Source organism: Thalassophryne amazonica, chromosome 3 (assembly GCF_902500255.1).
Source record: "Thalassophryne amazonica chromosome 3, fThaAma1.1, whole genome shotgun sequence".
In the NCBI taxonomy this organism is placed as follows: domain Eukaryota; kingdom Metazoa; phylum Chordata; class Actinopteri; order Batrachoidiformes; family Batrachoididae; genus Thalassophryne; species Thalassophryne amazonica.
This window is the reverse complement of record NC_047105.1, coordinates 149,882,430-149,902,370: the sequence shown is the minus strand read 5'-3', so window position 1 is coordinate 149,902,370 and position 19,941 is coordinate 149,882,430. Positions and strand designations below refer to the sequence as shown.

Sequence of the window (19,941 nt, the reverse complement as noted above, 5' to 3'; positions counted from 1 at the left end):
AGAGCACTTACGAGATGTGGGGTCATTCTTATAGACAGCACAAAAATAGAGAGCAGGCGACCACTTTCGAGCTGGCTGTGAAATTTGTCTAAGTGCCCCCATGACTGTGGCGTTGCCAAGCAACATACATGTGGCTTGCGTGTGTATCGCACGTGAGCGAGTGTGGACAAATTTCCCTCTCTGGCAGATAAACTGCACTATCACCATAGTGGATTATCTGCACTAATTCCCCCGCTAAGCTACTGGATTCCACACCCACATTTGTCATAAGCCTTGCAGGGTCTCTAATCTCCTGCTCTGTGGCCTCCTGTAAATTCCTAATGTTACCCTCCTTGTAGAGCTGCGTCTATGTTCGCAGACAAGATTGTGGCACCTTCCCCAGTAGGGCGAAGGCCGTCAGGCATCAGCAAGCCTCAGCGGAGCCAAAATGAAGGCCAGTTATCAATAAAAATAAAGCCTTGTTGACTACAAAATTGCAGCAGCCACCTATTTAACGATGTCAGCCTGCTAAACACCTCATCAGTACACCGGGAGGGGATGGGACCAGACTATTAATCGATGCTGACACAGGATCAACGCGATATAGTGCAACACGTTCCAGCTGGTGTCACTGTGTTCGTGCAAGAGGGTACACAAAACCATAGCCGTTGTTTCCCTCCCAATGTCGGCTCAATATTTTCGTGATTCGCTCATTCTGCCCGTTTCGCCGTGATTCTTACCTATTCGTGCAACGTGTGAAGGGGCCCTAACAGATGCACTATGACCTTGTGGTCACATGACCTGAACATCAATATGATAACAGGACAAAACCAGACCCGGTCCTGCTGTGGTCTCCTCCCCTGATCATCAGGTGGCGGTCGGCAGGACTCCGTGTCTCACACACCGGACGTTAAACATGTCCTGTGGTTATGGCAGACTGGTTTACCAATCTAACTAGTTTCACCTGGGTAAAGAGTGTAGACAGTCACATGAATGAACCAACTCCTGACTGTGACCCTGGTAGAATGCTGAATCTGTTTCCTGAGTCCACACGCCACCTCTGACTGCTGCTGAATTTACAGACATATGATGAGAATGAAGAACCCAATATAACCAGACCAAAAGGGAACAAAGAGAAACCGTGACAGAAGATCAATGATTCCAGCATCCTGCCTTTACTGGCGCTTCTCTTTGTAACCTTCAATAATGTTCCACAAAGCTCCATATGTAAATCTGTCAACATGTGCAAACATTTCCAAGTTATGCAACACTGACATGATGCTGATGCAGCTGATCCATCACAGATCTGAGGGTCCAGAGAACCCAGCTGCTCCGTCACAGGTCTGAGGGTCCAGAGAACCCAGCTGCTCCATCATGAGTCAATAGTCACTAATCTCTGCCTCCAATGATCTGGAGCAGCAACACGTCCTGCCCCTGCAGCTGGACCTCATCCAAAAGCATCTTCTCAGTTGCGTCCCTCAGATGCAGGAGAGCTTCTCGAGCTTTCAGGTCTTATGGTCTTCAGGAAGTAGAGTCAATTTTCCAACAAAGCATCTGGAGCCAGATACCAGATGTTCCTTCTGAACCACAACTCCTTGAAGCTCAAATCCTTATGGGCCACATTTCCATCCATGACATTCAAAGACACGACTATTCCGTGTTTGAGGCTGAGAGCAGCCTGGTCCCGGTCGGGTTCAACTGGAGTGCTGTGCTCGGCTCCAGCCGCTCCGCTCTCTGGTGTGCAGCCTGAAGTGTGTGTTGAGGTGAGCTGACTGGTTAAAACACTTGCCACAGATGTGGCAGCGGAACGGTTTCTCGCCCGTGTGGATGCGATGGTGCCTCTTCAGCATGCTGACCGTGGCGAAGCTCTTCCTGCACACAGTGCAGCTGTAGGGTTTCTCCTTGGTGTGCCAGCGCATGTGGATCTCCAGCTGGCACGCAAAGTTGAAGCCTTTGCCACATTCTCGACAGCTGTGCCACTTCTGGACACTCTGGCTGTGGTGGGAGGTGCCAGGTGGAGGCGGCTTCACCTGCCCCAAGTGGGCACTTGAGTTTCCATTCACGCACGGCACCGCTTCTTCCTGAGGGGGTCTCTGAGTCCGAGGACTTTGGGTCACTGTGCAATCTGGACGAAGACTCTGTGAGCACAAGAAGCTGGTGGCGGCCTGCTGAGTCCTCCTGTCTCCTACGTTGTCCTCCGTCTTGACATGCTGGGAAGTGAGTGGAGGTGGAGACCTGGGCTGAGTGCCGCCCGCTCCCTGGACAGGTAGCAGGTGTGACCTCTGAGGATCAGGAGCTGCTCGCTTTGGTGCTTCAGCTGGACCATCGATTTCAGCATTTGTCACACTGGCTTCTTCTTTAATCTGGACCTCTGCCCCACTTGTCCACTCGCTCCCACAAGACCGAAGGACAGAATCAGGTTCTGAAAGGTGATAAAAACTACTGTCAGATTTTCTGATTGTTGCCATGCAGTGAACAAAAACAGACAGCCTGAGGGACATTTCTCTGGTGACTTTTCTCCAACGTCAGCCAGTGGAACTACAAAGACTTCATTCATACTCATTAACCACTCACTCTGGTCTGTCTGTCTGTGCACACAACAAGACACAAAATACATCCACAGTGCTGATGCTGACAGAGGCCTAAGTCAACTGACTCACCTACTGACCGGAGGTCAGCAGGCAACCAGCACAACTACTGTGCAGCAGTCTGTCCACAGCTGTCCTCAGGAGTCTCCTTTCCTCTCTCCTGTCTCAATTTCAATTTTACTTCATTTATATGGTGCCAAATCACAATAAAGTTGCCACAAGTAAGGTCTAACTTTACCAACCCCTAGAGCAAACACACAGGTGACAGTGGTAAGGAAACTCCCTCTGATGATTTGAGGAAGAAACCTCAAGCAGACCAGACTCAAAGGGGCGACCCTCTGCTTGGGCCATGCTACAGACAAAAACTGACAAAACAAATATACAGGATGTTTTGGGAGTCCAAGTGCACAGGACAGGAGGATTGCAGAAACAGACACCACACCCATCTCTGGATGGAGCTGCACCTCAAACAGAGAGAGAGAGAGAGAGAGAGAGAGAGAGAGAGAGAGAGAGAGAGAGAAAAAAAAAAAAAAACAGAATCAGACATCGAAAAGACAGTAAATACAGTAAAATGTGTCAGCATTAAACAACAAGAAAAACAGAAGAAATACTAAGGTGATCGCCGGCCACTAGCCCTAAACTTCACTAAAAGACCCAGAATTTAGATAAAGTTGAGGCCGCGGCACGGCCCGTTTATTAATAAAATGAATTAAAAGAGTAAAAAGCACAGTAACATACTGTACCAGTATGCTAGTCATACAAAAGGGAAAATGAGTGCGTCTTAATTCTGGACTTGAAAGTCTCCACAGAATCTGACTGTTTTATTGACGCAGGGAGATCATTCCACAGAATAGGGACACGATAAGAGAAAGCTCTGTGACCCGCAGACTTCTTATTCACCTTAGGGACACAAAGTAGTCCTGTACCCTGAGAACGCAGAGCCCGGGCCGGTACGTAAGGTTTAATTAGGTTAGCTGGGTGGGGAGGTGCCAGTCTGTGAACAATTTTAGAGGCTAGTAGCAGAACCTTAAAATCTGATCTCACTGGGACAGGAAGCCAGTGAAGAGACACCAAAACAGGTGTAATGTGGTCAAACTTTCTGCTTCCTGTCGAAGTCTGGTAACAGCATGTTGAACCAAGTGGAGATCCGTAATGCTGGACTGCAGTAAACCAGAAAATAGAACATTGCAGTAGTCCAATCTAGAAGAGACAAGCGCATGAATCAGGGTCTCAGCATCAGCCATAGACAGGATGGGACGAATCTTCAATATATTTCGCAGGGGGAAGAAAGCAGTCCTCGTAATATCGCTAACGTGGAGGTCAAAATCAAAAACATGCTTATTTAGGGTCTGCTCCTTTCTCTGCCCCTGACCAAGACAGCGTCTACATCTGGAGTTGGTCCCCGGGCGCTGGACTGTGGCTGCCCACTGCTCATAATGGTTACATTATGTCTAACTGTAAATTTGGATGGGTTAAACCCAGAGGACAAGTTGCAGAGAACAAGAGGGCAATATGTGCACAAGGGGTGCTATATAAAGGGAGAAAAGCAGGGGGCCTAAGATTTCATGTTACTAAGGTTAGAGGTCGTGTTATTGTACAAAACACAGTGAGAACGACTGGTCAAGTGTGACATCAACCATGCAAGGGCACTCCCAGTAATCCCAAAATGATTTTCCAGCCTATCAAGTAGAATATGATGATCCACTGTATCAAACGCAGCACTGAGATCTAACAGCACCAGAACCGTAGTGGTGTCTGAATCCATTTTAGCAGAAGATCATTCACCACTTTAGTGAGAGCCGTCTGTGGAATATTTTCTAAAAGCAGACTCCAGTGGCTCAAAGAGATTATTCTCAGTAAGATAGTCCAAGAGCTGCCGTGACACCACTTTTTCCAGAATTTTAGAGCAAAATGATAGATTTGATATCGGCCAATAGTTTTTCAATACACTAGGGTCAAGATTAGGTTTCTTAAGTAAGGGTTTAATCACTGCACATTTGAAACATTTAGGAACAGATCCAGAAGTTAAAGAAAGATTAATAATTTCCAGCACAGTCGGCCCAAGAGTGGGCCACAGGTCCTTAAACAGTTTTGTTGGTATAGGATCAAATAAACAGGTTGTGCTTTTTGTTGACGTTAGGAATTTCATCAGCATGTCTAGAGAGATACTGTCAAATTCTGTAAATCTAGGTAATACCTCAGTAGTGGTGCCCACATCAATAGCAGGGTGTAGTGGCTGGATTAAGGCATGCTGGGATATGTTTAACCTGATGTCTTCTATTTTCTTCTCGAAGTAATCCAGGAAATGTTGTGCTGTAAAAGGAGAGCGAACTACAGGTGGTTGTCTATGAATAAGTGTTGCCACTGTCTCGAAGGCCCACTTTGTAGCCAGTAGTGCATGCTTATAGTCTAAGACAGCATCACACCACGCAAGGTGTAAGACTTCTAATTTTGAATGACGCCATTTCCTTCCGAGACCTCTTGCCTTATGCTTGAGGTCACGCAGGTAATCAATGAACCAAGGTGACTGTGTTTTGGTCAGGCGTGGTTTTAATATAGTTGGCAAAATCATGTTGAGTGTAGTTTTGAGCGCTGAGTTTAAACTATCCACAAGACTGTCTAGTGATTGGGCATTTTACAAATGTGAAGCTAAGACATCAGGCAGTCTAGCTTCGAGTTCAGTTGCAGTTGAGTTGATGTGTCGCTGCAGTGATAAATAAGGTTGTTGATCCACGAAACACGGCAGCGAAACTGTAAACCTATACAGTGAGGAAAATAAGTATTTGAACACCCTGTGATTTTGCAAGTTCTCCCACTTAGAAATCATGGAGGGGTCTGAAATTTTCATCTTAGTGCACATTCACTGTGAGAGACATAATCTAAAAAAACATCCGGAAATCACAATGTATAGTAAGTCCCTTTGGCTGCTCCCTTGTTTGCACTCGGAGTCGCCACAGCAAATCCAAGGTGGATCTGCATGTTGATTTGGCACAGGTTTTACGCCGGATGCCCTTCCTGTCGCAGCTCCACATTACATGGAGAAATGTGGCAGGGGTGGGATTTGAACCCAGAACCTTCTGAACTGAAACCAAGCTTTTTAATAATTTATTTGTATGTTACTGCTGCAAATATGTATTTGAACATCTGTGAAAATCAATGTTAATATTTGGTACAGTAGACTTTGTTTGCAATTATAGAGGTCAAATGTTTCCTGTAGTTTTTCACCAGGTTTTCACACACTGCAACAGGGATTTTGGTCCACTCCTCCATACAGATCTTCTCTAGATCTTTTAGGTTTGGAGTTTCAGCTCCCTCCAAAGATTTTCTATTGAGTTCAGGTCTGGAGACTGGCCAGGCCACTCCAGGACTTTGAAATGCTTCTTATGGAGCCCCTCCTTAGTTGCCCTGGCTGTGTGTTTGGGGTCATTGTCATGCTGGAAGACCCAGCCGTGACCCATCTTCAATGCTCTTACTGAGGGAAGTTTGCCAAAATTTCGCAATACATGACCCCATCCATCCTCCCTTCAATACGGTGCAGTCGTCCTGTCCCCTTTGCAGAAGAGCACCCCCAGAGTAAGGTGTTTCCACTACCATGCTTAACGGTTAGGATGGTTTTCTTGGGGTTGTTCTCATCTTCTAAACATGGTAAGTGGAGCTGATTCCAAAAAGCTCTATTCTGGTCTCATCTGACCACATGACCTTCTCCCATGCCTCCTCTGGATCATCCAGATGGTCACTGGTGAACTTCAAACGGGTCTGGACATGTGCTGGCTTGAGCAGGGGGACCTTGCTGCCTGCAGGATTTTAAACCATGACAGCATCATGTGTTACTAATGTAATCTTTGTGACTGTGGTCCCAGCTCTCTTCAGGTCATTGACCAGGTCCTCCTGTGTAGGTCTGAGCTTTCTCAGAATCATCCTTACCCCACAAAGTGAGATCTTGCATGGAATCCCAGACCGAGGGAGATTGACAGTCATCTTGTGTTTCTTCCACTTTCTAATAAATAATCATAACAGTTGTTGTCTTCTACCAAGCTGCTTGCCTGTTGTCCTGTAGTCCATCCCAGCCTTGTACAGGTCTACAGTTTTGTCCCTGGTGTCCTTAGACAGCTCTTTGGTCTTGGCTATGGTGGACAGGTTGGAGTGTGACTGAGTGTGTGAACAGGTGTCTTTTATACAGGTAACAACTTCAAACAGGTGCAATTAATACAGGTAAAGAGTGCAGAATAAGAGGGCTTCTTAATGAAAAATTAACAGGTCTGTGTGAGCCAGAATTCTTGCTGGTTGGTAGGAGTTTAAATACTTATTTGCAGCAGTAACATACAAATAAATTATTAAAAAAAAATCATACATTGTGATTTGCAGATTTTTTTTTTAGATTATGTCTCACAGTGGACATGCACCTAAGATGAAAATTTCAGACCCCTCCATGATTTCTAAGTGGGAGAACTTGCAAAATCGCAGGGTGTTCAAATACTTATTTTCCTCACTGTATTTATGACCCCCAACAGCTAATAAACAAAACCTAGATTTATAAATTACAGCAACACCCCCACCTTGCTTAAGGGGAGGGCAGCTGTAGGTTTAAGCCAGGTTTCACATAACCCAATCATATCTAAGTGATGATCCATAATAAGATCATTAATCAACAATGACTTTGAGGACAGTAATCTTATGTTACAGAGACCGAGACTAAGGACGTCATTGGGGTTGACAGTTGAACTGTTTGGGTTTAGGGGTGCAGAGTATCATATACAAGATGCCTGGAAGTAGGTTTAAGTGTGAGAAATTCCACGTGGGTTCGTTGGGAGCAGACACAAAATATTTGATATTACTGGAATAGTCAGCGGGCCATCCTAAATTTCAACATCATCCAATGTATGAATGGCTATTAAGTTTGCAAAGCATATCTCTCCATGATTTTTATGGACATATCTGTGGAAACAGGGCACAGTCTCAACTTGCTGAATTTCCCTCCCTGGCAGATAAACTGCACTATCACCATAGTGGATTTTCTGCACGAATTTCCCCGCTAAGCATGGATTCCACAGCCACATTTGTCATAAACCTTGTAGGGTCTCTAATCACCTGCTCCATGGCTCGCTGTAAAGTCCCACATAACCCTCCCTGTAGAGCTGTATCTATGTTCGTAGACAAGATTGCAGCACCTTCCCCAGTAGGGCGGAGGCTATCTGGCATCAGCAAGCCACGGCGGCCCCAGAACGAAGGCCAGTTATCAGTAAAACTCAAGCTTTGCTGTCTCCAAAATTGCACCAGCTACCTAATTAACGATGTCAGCCTGCTAAACACCTCATCATTACTCCAGGAGGGGCAGGGACCAGAAACTATTAATTGATGCTGACACGTGTTTCTGGCAAGGTCACAAGTCCTCTTTATGTCCATTTTTGTGACCTTGGAGTGCTTCATTCTGACATCACTGGTGCCATTGTAAATAAGAATGTGGCTATATCTTGGGTCATGTTGGGGGCTCTGGTCCCAGGAATACATTTAACGTCAGTTGGCATCTGTAATCTGGCTTTCTGAGTGATAGAATCCCCTTTCATTTTGGAATTACTGGGAGTGCCCTTGCATGGCTGACATCATACCTGACCGGTCGTTCTCACTGTGTTTTGTACAATAAGACGACCCCTAACCTTAGTGACAGGAAATTTGGGGTTCCACGGGGTCTGTCTTAGGCCACCTGCTTTTTCCCTTTACATAGCACCCCTTGGGCACATTTTGTGGCATTTTGGGATTACCTTTCATTGCCTTGCTGATGATACTCAGTTATACATGCCGATAACTCGATAAGTGTTGGTAATCTCATCCACATAACATCCTTCGAAGAGTGCCTTGCATCAGTGAAAAGCTGGATCTCTAGCAACTTCCTAATTTTAAACTCTGACAAGACTGAAAAGATGGTTCCTGGTCCAGCAAGACATTGGCATTAATTGGACCAGGTATTGAAAAGAGCCACCCTCTCTGCCAGCACTGCGCAAGATTTATATAAAGTGGAAAATAGTGCACTTTGTGCACCAGAAAATCCAAGAGTGAAGCAAAGCTAGTGCGAGCTAACTGCTAACGAAAATGCTAACCACTCCTAAGATTTACACAGGAGTAAAATAATGAGCTAAAATTCATGGCAGTTTCACTAAAAAACTGACCAAAGTATTGGACTGGTAACAGTAATAAAAGAAATGATTACAAAAAAAAAGAAATGTGTAGCCGAGCTAGCGCAAGCTAACGGCTAGCAAAACGCTAACCACTCCTAAGATTCATAACAGGAGAAATTTAGTTATATAAGATTCACAACAGAAGCACTTAAAAAACTAAAAGAAATGTTAAACAGAAATGGAAGAAACGCACCCAACGTTGTTGTGATTACAAGGGTGTCAATAGTGCAACTGCAATTGATGTCACATTTGCGGGCATTAATCAGTCGTCTCTTGTGCGTCTCCAGTTGGTGCAGAATGCTGCTGCTCGTCTTTTGACAAACACTTCTAGATGTGAGCATATTGCGCCCATCCTATACTTACTCCACTGGCTTCCAGTTCGTTTTAGAATTGATTTTAAAATTTGAATGTTTGTTTTTAAAGCTATTTATGGCCTTGCACCTCCCTACTTGTCTGAAATTTTAACTTTGCGCACCTACAGTAGGACATTAAGGGCGTCTGGCCAGCTTTACTTAGATGTTCCAAGGTCAAGATATAAACGCTGGGGTGATCATGCTTTCGCGGTAGCTGGCCCCAGACTGTGGAATGAGCTACCTCTTGAGTTACGTACTATTCCTGACCTAGCACTTTTTAAATCTAAGTTAAAGACTTATTTATTTAAACTGGCTTTTAACACTTAGTGGGGAGGTGACATGTTCTGTTATTTTTATGTTCTTTTTTTATGTGTTGTTTTAAAATTTTATTTTATATGTGTTTTATTTTGTAAATTTGTATTTTTAATGTTAAGCACTTTGGACACCAGTCGGTGCTGTAAAGCGCTTTATAAATAAATGTTGATTGATTGATTGATTGATTTGCCATGATCCTCCCCCAATTTGCCATCTTTGATGAATACAATTGGATGGCAACAAGGCTCAATGGCGGACGTGTGTAGCTATTCTAAGATTCATTGTGAATTAAGTAGCAATGGCACTGCCAGATATCGAGAAATGATCACAGAGTGTGGGGGGATCGATCCCCAGAGCAATGGCCCGTGAACTCGGATTAAAGCAGCCCCAGCTCCAGCTCCAGCTCCACCTCCAGCTGGAAGTGAAGTATGTTCGGGAAGTTTCTCATGGGACAGCGAGTGCCAGCAATTGCCGAGCTACAGTGGAAGCGAGGACTCTGGCACATGCAAACAGGGCAGCTCCTTATCCTCTTCAAAAGACAGCATACTGTGGTTCTTAGCTGTAAAGACAGACCCACTGCCCACTCCTGGAACTCGAGCAGAATTGTTACAACACCCGACCACTGTGCATAGAACTCCCATTTTGCGCCTTGCTCAATAGTTGCCACTGCCTTGTTGTACATTAAAGATGGCAGACACGAGCAAATCAGAGAGGATCACAGGATGTCAGTGCAAGCAACCTATTCAACACGTAGTCCGTTGGAAGCAAGTTGACAGATCTGCGAACCAGCATCAGTCTGTCTCTCTCTGTGTGTGTACCTCATGTCTGTCTGTCTGTGTGTGCACGTCATGTCTCTCTCTCGCTCTGTCTGTGTGTGCACGTCATGTCTCTCTCTCGCTGTCTGTGTAGCCCATGTCTGTCTTTGTCTGTCTGTGTAGCCCATGTCTGTCTCTCTGTCTGTGTAGCCCATGTCTGTCTTTGTCTGTCTGTGTAGCCCATGTCTGTCTTTGTCTGTCTGTGTAGCCCATGTCTGTCTCTCTGTCTGTGTAGCCCATGTCTGTCTCTCTGTCTGTCTGTGTAGCCCATGTCTGTCTTTGTCTGTCTGTGTAGCCCATGTCTGTCTCTCTGTCTGTGTAGCCCATGTCTGTCTTTGTCTGTCTGTGTAGCCCATGTCTGTTTCTGTCTGTCTGTGTAGCCCATGTCTGTCTCTGTCTGTCTGTGTAGCCCATGTCTGTCTTTGTCTGTCTGTGTAGCCCATGTCTGTCTCTCTGTCTGTGAAGCCCATGTCTGTCTTTGTCTGTCTGTGTAGCCCATGTCTGTTTCTGTCTGTCTGTGTAGCCCATGTCTGTCTTTGTCTGTCTGTGTAGCCCATGTCTGTCTCTCTGTCTGTGTAGCCCATGTCTGTCTGTCTGTCTGTGTAGCCCATGTCTGTCTCTCTGTCTGTGTAGCCCATGTCTGTCTTTGTCTGTCTGTGTAGCCCATGTCTGTCTCTCTGTCTGTGTAGCCCATGTCTGTCTTTGTCTGTCTGTGTAGCCCATGTCTGTCTGTCTCTCTGTCTGTGTAGCCCATGTCTGTCTTTGTCTGTCTGTGTAGCCCATGTCTGTCTCTGTCTGTCTGTGTAGCCCATGTCTGTCTTTGTCTGTCTGTGTAGCCCATGTCTGTCTTTGTCTGTCTGTGTAGCCCATGTCTGTCTGTCTCTCTGTCTGTGTAGCCCATGTCTGTCTTTGTCTGTCTGTGTAGCCCATGTCTGTCTGTCTCTCTGTCTGTGTAGCCCATGTCTGTCTTTGTCTGTCTGTGTAGCCCATGTCTGTCTCTCTGTCTGTGTAGCCCATGTCTGTCTTTGTCTGTCTGTGTAGCCCATGTCTGTCTCTCTGTCTGTGTAGCCCATGTCTGTCTTTGTCTGTCTGTGTAGCCCATGTCTGTCTTTGTCTGTCTGTGTAGCCCATGTCTGTCTCTCTGTCTGTGTAGCCCATGTCTGTCTTTGTCTGTCTGTGTAGCCCATGTCTGTCTCTCTGTCTGTGTAGCCCATGTCTGTCTTTGTCTGTCTGTGTAGCCCATGTCTGTCTCTCTGTCTGTGTAGCCCATGTCTGTCTCTCTGTCTGTGTAGCCCATGTCTGTCTGTCTCTCTGTCTGTGTAGCCCATGTCTGTCTCTGTCTGTCTGTGTAGCCCATGTCTGTCTGTCTCTCTGTCTGTGTAGCCCATGTCTGTCTTTGTCTGTCTGTGTAGCCCATGTCTGTCTCTGTCTGTCTGTGTAGCCCATGTCTGTCTTTGTCTGTCTGTGTAGCCCATGTCTGTCTCTCTGTCTGTGTAGCCCATGTCTGTCTTTGTCTGTCTGTGTAGCCCATGTCTGTCTTTGTCTGTCTGTGTAGCCCATGTCTGTCTGTCTCTCTGTCTGTGTAGCCCATGTCTGTCTTTGTCTGTCTGTGTAGCCCATGTCTGTCTGTCTCTCTGTCTGTGTAGCCCATGTCTGTCTTTGTCTGTCTGTGTAGCCCATGTCTGTCTCTCTGTCTGTGTAGCCCATGTCTGTCTTTGTCTGTCTGTGTAGCCCATGTCTGTCTCTCTGTCTGTGTAGCCCATGTCTGTCTTTGTCTGTCTGTGTAGCCCATGTCTGTCTTTGTCTGTCTGTGTAGCCCATGTCTGTCTCTCTGTCTGTGTAGCCCATGTCTGTCTTTGTCTGTCTGTGTAGCCCATGTCTGTCTCTCTGTCTGTGTAGCCCATGTCTGTCTTTGTCTGTCTGTGTAGCCCATGTCTGTCTCTCTGTCTGTGTAGCCCATGTCTGTCTGTCTCTCTGTCTGTGTAGCCCATGTCTGTCTCTGTCTGTCTGTGTAGCCCATGTCTGTCTCTCTGTGTAGCCCATGTCTGTCTTTGTCTGTCTGTGTAGCCCATGTCTGTCTGTCTCTGTCTGTGTAGCCCATGTCTGTCTCTCTGTCTGTGTAGCCCATGTCTGTCTTTGTCTGTCTGTGTAGCCCATGTCTGTCTCTCTGTCTGTGTAGCCCATGTCTGTCTTTGTCTGTCTGTGTAGCCCATGTCTGTCTCTCTGTCTGTGTAGCCCATGTCTGTCTGTCTCTCTGTCTGTGTAGCCCATGTCTGTCTCTGTCTGTCTGTGTAGCCCATGTCTGTCTTTGTCTGTCTGTGTAGCCCATGTCTGTCTGTCTCTCTGTCTGTGTAGCCCATGTCTGTCTTTGTCTGTCTGTGTAGCCCATGTCTGTCTCTCTGTCTGTGTAGCCCATGTCTGTCTTTGTCTGTCCCACATGATCCTCCATGCAGCCGTCTGTCCTCCGTTGTCTCGTTTGCGCTCTCCTCCCCTGTGTCTGTGTCCCACCTGTGCCTCCGTGCAGCAGTCTGTCCACAGCGGTCCTCAGGAGTCTCCTCAGTCTGTCGTTGTCCTCCTTGCAGCGCAGCAGCTCTCCTTCATACTCGAGCAGCGCGTCCCTGACGGCCTTCAGGATGTCCGCCGCGGCGGCACTCAGCCGGTCGTGGACGAAAACGTTCAGAAGGTCCAGTTTGGTCATTTCGAGTTTCTCGAAACATCAACATGAGACGACACGGACATCACACCGGAAGCTGAGCCTCGCACTCTGAACCAAACCACCGTCCGCCATCTTTCTACTCCCTCCGGTGTCACGCACCCGTGACGCCTGTCACATCGGACCGAATTGGAACCAGAATTCCTGAAAGTATCGACTGTCGGGGTTTGTTACAAAAGCATGTGGGTCCCGATCAGTCCTGATCAATCAGGTTAGCCACCAGACACAAGCAGCAGTTGTCTGTATCAGGCCTCAGCACTAAGCAGCGTCACCTAAAGGCCGGAGGACTAAAGTACAACGTTTCAAACCAAAACAAACATTCCCAAAGAATGAAAATACAGAGGCCTGGAAGGGTCAGGTGAGGAAAAAATATTTGTGTGTGTGTGTGTGTGTGTGTGTGTCTGTGTGTGTGTGTGTGTGTGTGTCTGTTTGTGTGTGTGTGTGTGTGTGTGTGTATGTATGTGTGTGGGTCTGTGTGTGCGATTCTGTATGTGTATGTGGGTCTGTGTGTTTGTCTGTGTATGTGTGCGTGTCTGTGTGGGTTTGTGTGTGTCTGTGGGTGTGCATGTCGGTCTGTGTGTTCGGGTCTGTGTGTATCTGTATATGCATGCCTGTGCGTGTCTCTTGTATGTGTGCGTGTCTGTGTGTATCTGTGTATGTTCGGGTCTGTGTGTCTGTGTGTCTCTGTATGTGTGCGTGTCTGTGTGTGTTCGGGTCTGTGTGTTTGTCTGTGTGTCTCTGTATGTGTGTGTGTCTGTGTATGTTCGGGTCTGTGTGTCTGTGTGTCTCTGTATGTGTGCGTGTCTGTGTGTGTTCGGGTCTGTGTGTCTGTGTGTCTCTGTATGTGTGCGTGTCTGTGTGTATCTGTGTATGTTCGGGTCTGTGTGTCTGTGTGTCTCTGTATGTGTGCGTGTCTGTGTGTGTTTGTCTGTGTGTCTCTGTATGTGTGTGTGTCTGTGTATGTTCGGGTCTGTGTGTCTGTGTGTCTCTGTATGTGTGCATGTCTGTGTGTATCTGTGTATGTTCGGGTCTGTGTGTTTGTCTGTGTGTCTCTGTATGTGTGCGTGTCTGTGTATGTTCGGGTCTGTGTGTTTGTCTGTGTGTCTCTGTATGTGTGTGTGTCTGTGTATGTTCGGGTCTGTGTGTCTGTGTGTCTCTGTATGTGTGCGTGTCTGTGTGTGTTCGGGTCTGTGTGTCTGTGTGTCTCTGTATGTGTGCGTGTCTGTGTGTGTTTGTCTGTGTGTCTCTGTATGTGTGTGTGTCTGTGTATGTTCGGGTCTGTGTGTCTGTGTGTCTCTGTATGTGTGCATGTCTGTGTGTATCTGTGTATGTTCGGGTCTGTGTGTTTGTCTGTGTGTCTCTGTATGTGTGTGTGTCTGTGTGTCTCTGTATGTGTGCGTGTCTGTGTGTATCTGTGTATGTTCAGGTCTGTGTGTCTGTGTGTCTCTGTATGTGTGCGTGTCTGTGTGTATCTGTGTATGTTCGGGTCTGTGTGTCTGTGTGTCTCTGTATGTGTGTGTATCTGTGTATGTTCGGGTCTGTGTGTCTGTGTGTCTCTGTATGTGTGCGTGTCTGTGTGTATCTGTGTATGTTCGGGTCTGTGTGTCTGTGTGTCTCTGTATGTGTGCGTGTCTGTGTGTGTTCGGGTCTGTGTGTTTGTCTGTGTGTCTCTGTATGTGTGTGTATCTGTGTATGTTCGGGTCTGTGTGTCTGTGTGTCTCTGTATGTGTGCGTGTCTGTGTGTGTTCGGGTCTGTGTGTTTGTCTGTGTGTCTCTGTATGTGTGCGTGTCTGTGTGTGTGTGTGTGTGTGTGTGTATGTGTGTATGTATGTGTGTGGGTCTGTGTGTGCGATTCTGTATGTGTATGTGGGTCTGTGTGTTTGTCTGTGTATGTGTGCGTGTCTGTGTGGGTTTGTGTGTGTCTGTGGGTGTGCATGTCGGTCTGTGTGTTCGGGTCTGTGTGTATCTGTATATGCATGTCTGTGCGTGTCTCTTGTATGTGTGCGTGTCTGTGTGTATCTGTGTATGTTCGGGTCTGTGTGTCTGTGTGTCTCTGTATGTGTGCGTGTCTGTGTGTATCTGTGTATGTTCGGGTCTGTGTGTCTGTGTGTCTCTGTATGTGTGCGTGTCTGTGTGTATCTGTGTATGTTCGGGTCTGTGTGTCTGTGTGTCTCTGTATGTGTGCGTGTCTGTGTGTGTTCGGGTCTGTGTGTCTGTGTGTCTCTGTATGTGTGCGTGTCTGTGTGTGTTTGGGTCTGTGTGTTTGTCTGTGTGTCTCTGTATGTGTGTGTGTCTGTGTATGTTCGGGTCTGTGTGTCTGTGTGTCTCTGTATGTGTGCGTGTCTGTGTGTATCTGTGTATGTTTGGGTCTGTGTGTCTGTGTGTCTCTGTATGTGTGCGTGTCTGTGTGTGTTCGGGTCTGTGTGTTTGTCTGTGTGTGTGTCTGTGTATGTTCGGGTCTGTGTGTCTGTGTGTCTCTGTATGTGTGCGTGTCTGTGTGTATCTGTGTATGTTCGGGTCTGTGTGTCTGTGTGTCTCTGTATGTGTGCGTGTCTGTGTGTATCTGTGTATGTTCGGGTCTGTGTGTTTGTCTGTGTGTCTCTGTATGTGCGTGTGTCTGTGTATGTTCGGGTCTGTGTGTCTGTGTCTCTGTATGTGTGCGTGTCTGTGTGTATCTGTGTATGTTCGGGTCTGTGTGTCTGTGTGTCTCTGTATGTGTGCGTGTCTGTGTGTATCTGTGTATGTTCGGGTCTGTGTGTTTGTCTGTGTGTCTCTGTATGTGTGTGTCTGTGTATGTTCGGGTCTGTGTGTCTGTGTGTCTCTGTATGTGTGCGTGTCTGTGTGTATCTGTGTATGTTCGGGTCTGTGTGTCTGTGTGTCTTTGTATGTGTGCGTGTCTGTGTGTGTTCGGGTCTGTGTGTTTGTCTGTGTGTCTCTGTATGTGTGTGTATCTGTGTATGTTCGGGTCTGTGTGTCTGTGTGTCTCTGTATGTGTGTGTGTCTGTGTATGTTCGGGTCTGTGTGTCTGTGTGTCTCTGTATGTGTGCGTGTCTGTGTGTATCTGTGTATGTTCGGGTCTGTGTGTCTGTGTGTCTCTGTATGTGTGTGTGTCTGTGTGTGTTCGGGTCTGTGTGTTTGTCTGTGTATCTGTGTATGTTCGGGTCTGTGTGTCTGTGTGTCTCTGTATGTGTGCGTGTCTGTGTGTGTTCGGGTCTGTGTGTTTGTCTGTGTGTCTCTGTATGTGTGTGTATCTGTGTATGTTCGGGTCTGTGTGTCTGTGTGTCTCTGTATGTGTGTGTGTCTGTGTATGTTCGGGTCTGTGTGTCTGTGTGTCTCTGTATGTGTGCGTGTCTGTGTGTATCTGTGTATGTTCGGGTCTGTGTGTCTGTGTGTCTGTGTGTGTTCGGGTCTGTGTGTTTGTCTGTGTATCTGTGTATGTTCGGGTCTGTGTGTCTGTGTGTCTCTGTATGTGTGCGTGTCTGTGTGTGTTCGGGTCTGTGTGTTTGTCTGTGTGTGTGTCTGTGTATGTTCGGGTCTGTGTGTCTGTGTGTCTCTGTATGTGTGCGTGTCTGTGTGTATCTGTGTATGTTCGGGTCTGTGTGTCTGTGTGTCTCTGTATGTGTGCGTGTCTGTGTGTATCTGTGTATGTTCGGGTCTGTGTGTCTGTGTGTCTCTGTATGTGTGCGTGTCTGTGTGTGTCTGTGTATGTTCGGGTCTGTGTGTCTGTGTGTCTCTGTATGTGTGCGTGTCTGTGTGTATCTGTGTATGTTCGGGTCTGTGTGTCTGTGTGTCTCTGTATGTGTGTGTGTCTGTGTGTGTTCGGGTCTATGTGTTTGTCTGTGTATCTGTGTATGTTCGGGTCTGTGTGTCTGTGTGTCTCTGTATGTGTGCGTGTCTGTGTGTGTTCGGGTCTGTGTGTTTGTCTGTGTGTGTGTCTGTGTATGTTCGGGTCTGTGTGTCTGTGTGTCTCTGTATGTGTGCGTGTCTGTGTGTATCTGTGTATGTTCGGGTCTGTGTGTCTGTGTGTCTCTGTATGTGTGCGTGTCTGTGTGTATCTGTGTATGTTCGGGTCTGTGTGTCTGTGTGTCTCTGTATGTGTGCGTGTCTGTGTGTATCTGTGTATGTTCGGGTCTGTGTGTCTGTGTGTCTCTGTATGTGTGCGTGTCTGTGTGTGTTCGGGTCTGTGTGTTTGTCTGTGTGTCTCTGTATGTGTGTGTGTCTGTGTATGTTCGGGTCTGTGTGTCTCTGTATGTGTGCGTGTCTGTGTGTGTTCGGGTCTGTGTGTTTGTCTGTGTGTCTCTGTATGTGTGTGTGTCTGTGTATGTTCGGGTCTGTGTGTCTGTGTGTCTCTGTATGTGTGCGTGTCTGTGTGTATCTGTGTATGTTCGGGTCTGTGTGTCTGTGTGTCTCTGTATGTGTGCGTGTCTGTGTGTATCTGTGTATGTTCGGGTCTGTGTGTTTGTCTGTGTGTCTCTGTATGTGCGTGTGTCTGTGTATGTTCGGGTCTGTGTGTCTGTGTCTCTGTATGTGTGCGTGTCTGTGTGTATCTGTGTATGTTCGGGTCTGTGTGTCTGTGTGTCCCTGTATGTGTGCGTGTCTGTGTGTATCTGTGTATGTTCGGGTCTGTGTGTTTGTCTGTGTGTCTCTGTATGTGTGTGTCTGTGTATGTTCGGGTCTGTGTGTCTGTGTGTCTCTGTATGTGTGCGTGTCTGTGTGTATCTGTGTATGTTCGGGTCTGTGTGTCTGTGTGTCTTTGTATGTGTGCGTGTCTGTGTGTGTTCGGGTCTGTGTGTTTGTCTGTGTGTCTCTGTATGTGTGTGTATCTGTGTATGTTCGGGTCTGTGTGTCTGTGTGTCTCTGTATGTGTGCGTGTCTGTGTGTGTTCGGGTCTGTGTGTTTGTCTGTGTGTCTCTGTATGTGTGTGTATCTGTGTATGTTCGGGTCTGTGTGTCTGTGTGTCTCTGTATGTGTGCGTGTCTGTGTGTGTTCGGGTCTGTGTGTTTGTCTGTGTGTCTCTGTATGTGTGTGTATCTGTGTATGTTCGGGTCTGTGTGTCTGTGTGTCACTGTATGTGTGCGTGTCTGTGTGTGTTCGGGTCTGTGTGTTTGTCTGTGTGTCTCTGTATGTGTGTGTGTCTGTGTATGTTCGGGTCTGTGTGTCTGTGTGTCTCTGTATGTGTGCGCGTCTGTGTGTATCTGTGTATGTTCGGGTCTGTGTGTCTGTGTGTCTCTGTATGTGTGCGTGTCTGTGTGTATCTGTGTATGTTCGGGTCTGTGTGTCTGTGTGTCTCTGTATGTGTGCGTGTCTGTGTGTGTTCGGGTCTGTGTGTTTGTCTGTGTGTCTCTGTATGTGTGCGTGTCTGTGTGTATCTGTGTATGTTCGGGTCTGTGTGTCTGTGTGTCTCTGTATGTGTGCGTGTCTGTGTGTGTTCGGGTCTGTGTGTTTGTCTGTGTGTCTCTGTATGTGTGTGTGTCTGTGTATGTTCGGGTCTGTGTGTCTGTGTCTCTGTATGTGTGCGTGTCTGTGTGTATCTGTGTATGTTCGGGTCTGTGTGTTTGTCTGTGTGTCTCTGTATGTGCGTGTGTCTGTGTATGTTCGGGTCTGTGTGTCTGTGTCTCTGTATGTGTGCGTGTCTGTGTGTATCTGTGTATGTTCGGGTCTGTGTGTCTGTGTGTCTCTGTATGTGTGCGTGTCTGTGTGTATCTGTGTATGTTCGGGTCTGTGTGTTTGTCTGTGTGTCTCTGTATGTGCGTGTGTCTGTGTATGTTCGGGTCTGTGTGTCTGTGTCTCTGTATGTGTGCGTGTCTGTGTGTATCTGTGTATGTTCGGGTCTGTGTGTCTGTGTGTCTCTGTATGTGTGCGTGTCTGTGTGTATCTGTGTATGTTCGGGTCTGTGTGTTTGTCTGTGTGTCTCTGTATGTGTGTGTCTGTGTATGTTCGGGTCTGTGTGTCTGTGTGTCTCTGTATGTGTGCGTGTCTGTGTGTATCTGTGTATGTTCGGGTCTGTGTGTCTGTGTGTCTCTGTATGTGTGCGTGTCTGTGTGTATCTGTGTATGTTCGGGTCTGTGTGTCTGTGTGTCTTTGTATGTGTGCGTGTCTGTGTGTGTTCGGGTCTGTGTGTTTGTCTGTGTGTCTCTGTATGTGTGTGTATCTGTGTATGTTCGGGTCTGTGTGTCTGTGTGTCTCTGTATGTGTGCGTGTCTGTGTGTGTTCGGGTCTATGTGTTTGTCTGTGTGTCTCTGTATGTGTGTGTATCTGTGTATGTTCGGGTCTGTGTGTCTGTGTGTCTCTGTATGTGTGCGTGTCTGTGTGTGTTCGGGTCTGTGTGTTTGTCTGTGTGTCTCTGTATGTGTGTGTATCTGTGTATGTTCGGGTCTGTGTGTCTGTGTGTCTCTGTATGTGTGCGTGTCTGTGTGTGTTCGGGTCTGTGTGTTTGTCTGTGTGTCTCTGTATGTGTGTGTGTCTGTGTATGTTCGGGTCTGTGTGTCTGTGTGTCTCTGTATGTGTGCGTGTCTGTGTGTATCTGTGTATGTTCGGGTCTGTGTGTCTGTGTGTCTCTGTATGTGTGCGTGTCTGTGTGTATCTGTGTATGTTCGGGTCTGTGTGTCTGTGTGTCTCTGTATGTGTGCGTGTCTGTGTGTGTTCGAGTCTGTGTGTTTGTCTGTGTGTCTGTGTGTCTCTGTATGTGTGCGTGTCTGTGTGTGTTCGAGTCTGTGTGTTTGTCTGTGTGTCTCTGTATGTGTGCGTGTCTGTGTGTGTTCGAGTCTGTGTGTTTGTCTGTGTGTCTGTGTGTCTCTGTATGTGTGCGTGTCTGTGTGTGTTCGAGTCTGTGTGTTTGTCTGTGTGTCTGTGTGTCTCTGTATGTGTGCGTGTCTGTGTGTGTTCGAGTCTGTGTGTTTGTCTGTGTGTCTCTGTATGTGTGCGTGTCTGTGTGTGTTCGAGTCTGTGTGTTTGTCTGTGTGTCTGTGTGTCTCTGTATGTGTGCGTGTCTGTGTGTGTTCGAGT

At 47.1% G+C, this 19,941-nt stretch overlaps 1 protein-coding gene across 1 annotated transcript; it reads right to left on the bottom strand.

Moving 5' to 3' along the window:
* Positions 1-1,249: 1,249 nt before the first annotated feature.
* On the bottom strand, positions 1,250-13,061 carry LOC117507699 (zinc finger protein with KRAB and SCAN domains 1-like). The gene is made up of 2 exons (XM_034167515.1): positions 12,732-13,061; positions 1,250-2,401 (listed from the first exon to the last, which is right to left on the bottom strand). Exons 1-2 carry the CDS (start codon positions 12,919-12,921, stop codon positions 1,674-1,676), a joined length of 918 nt encoding a protein of 305 aa, XP_034023406.1. The 5' UTR covers positions 12,922-13,061; the 3' UTR covers positions 1,250-1,673.
* Between the last annotated feature and the right edge of the window lie 6,880 nt (positions 13,062-19,941).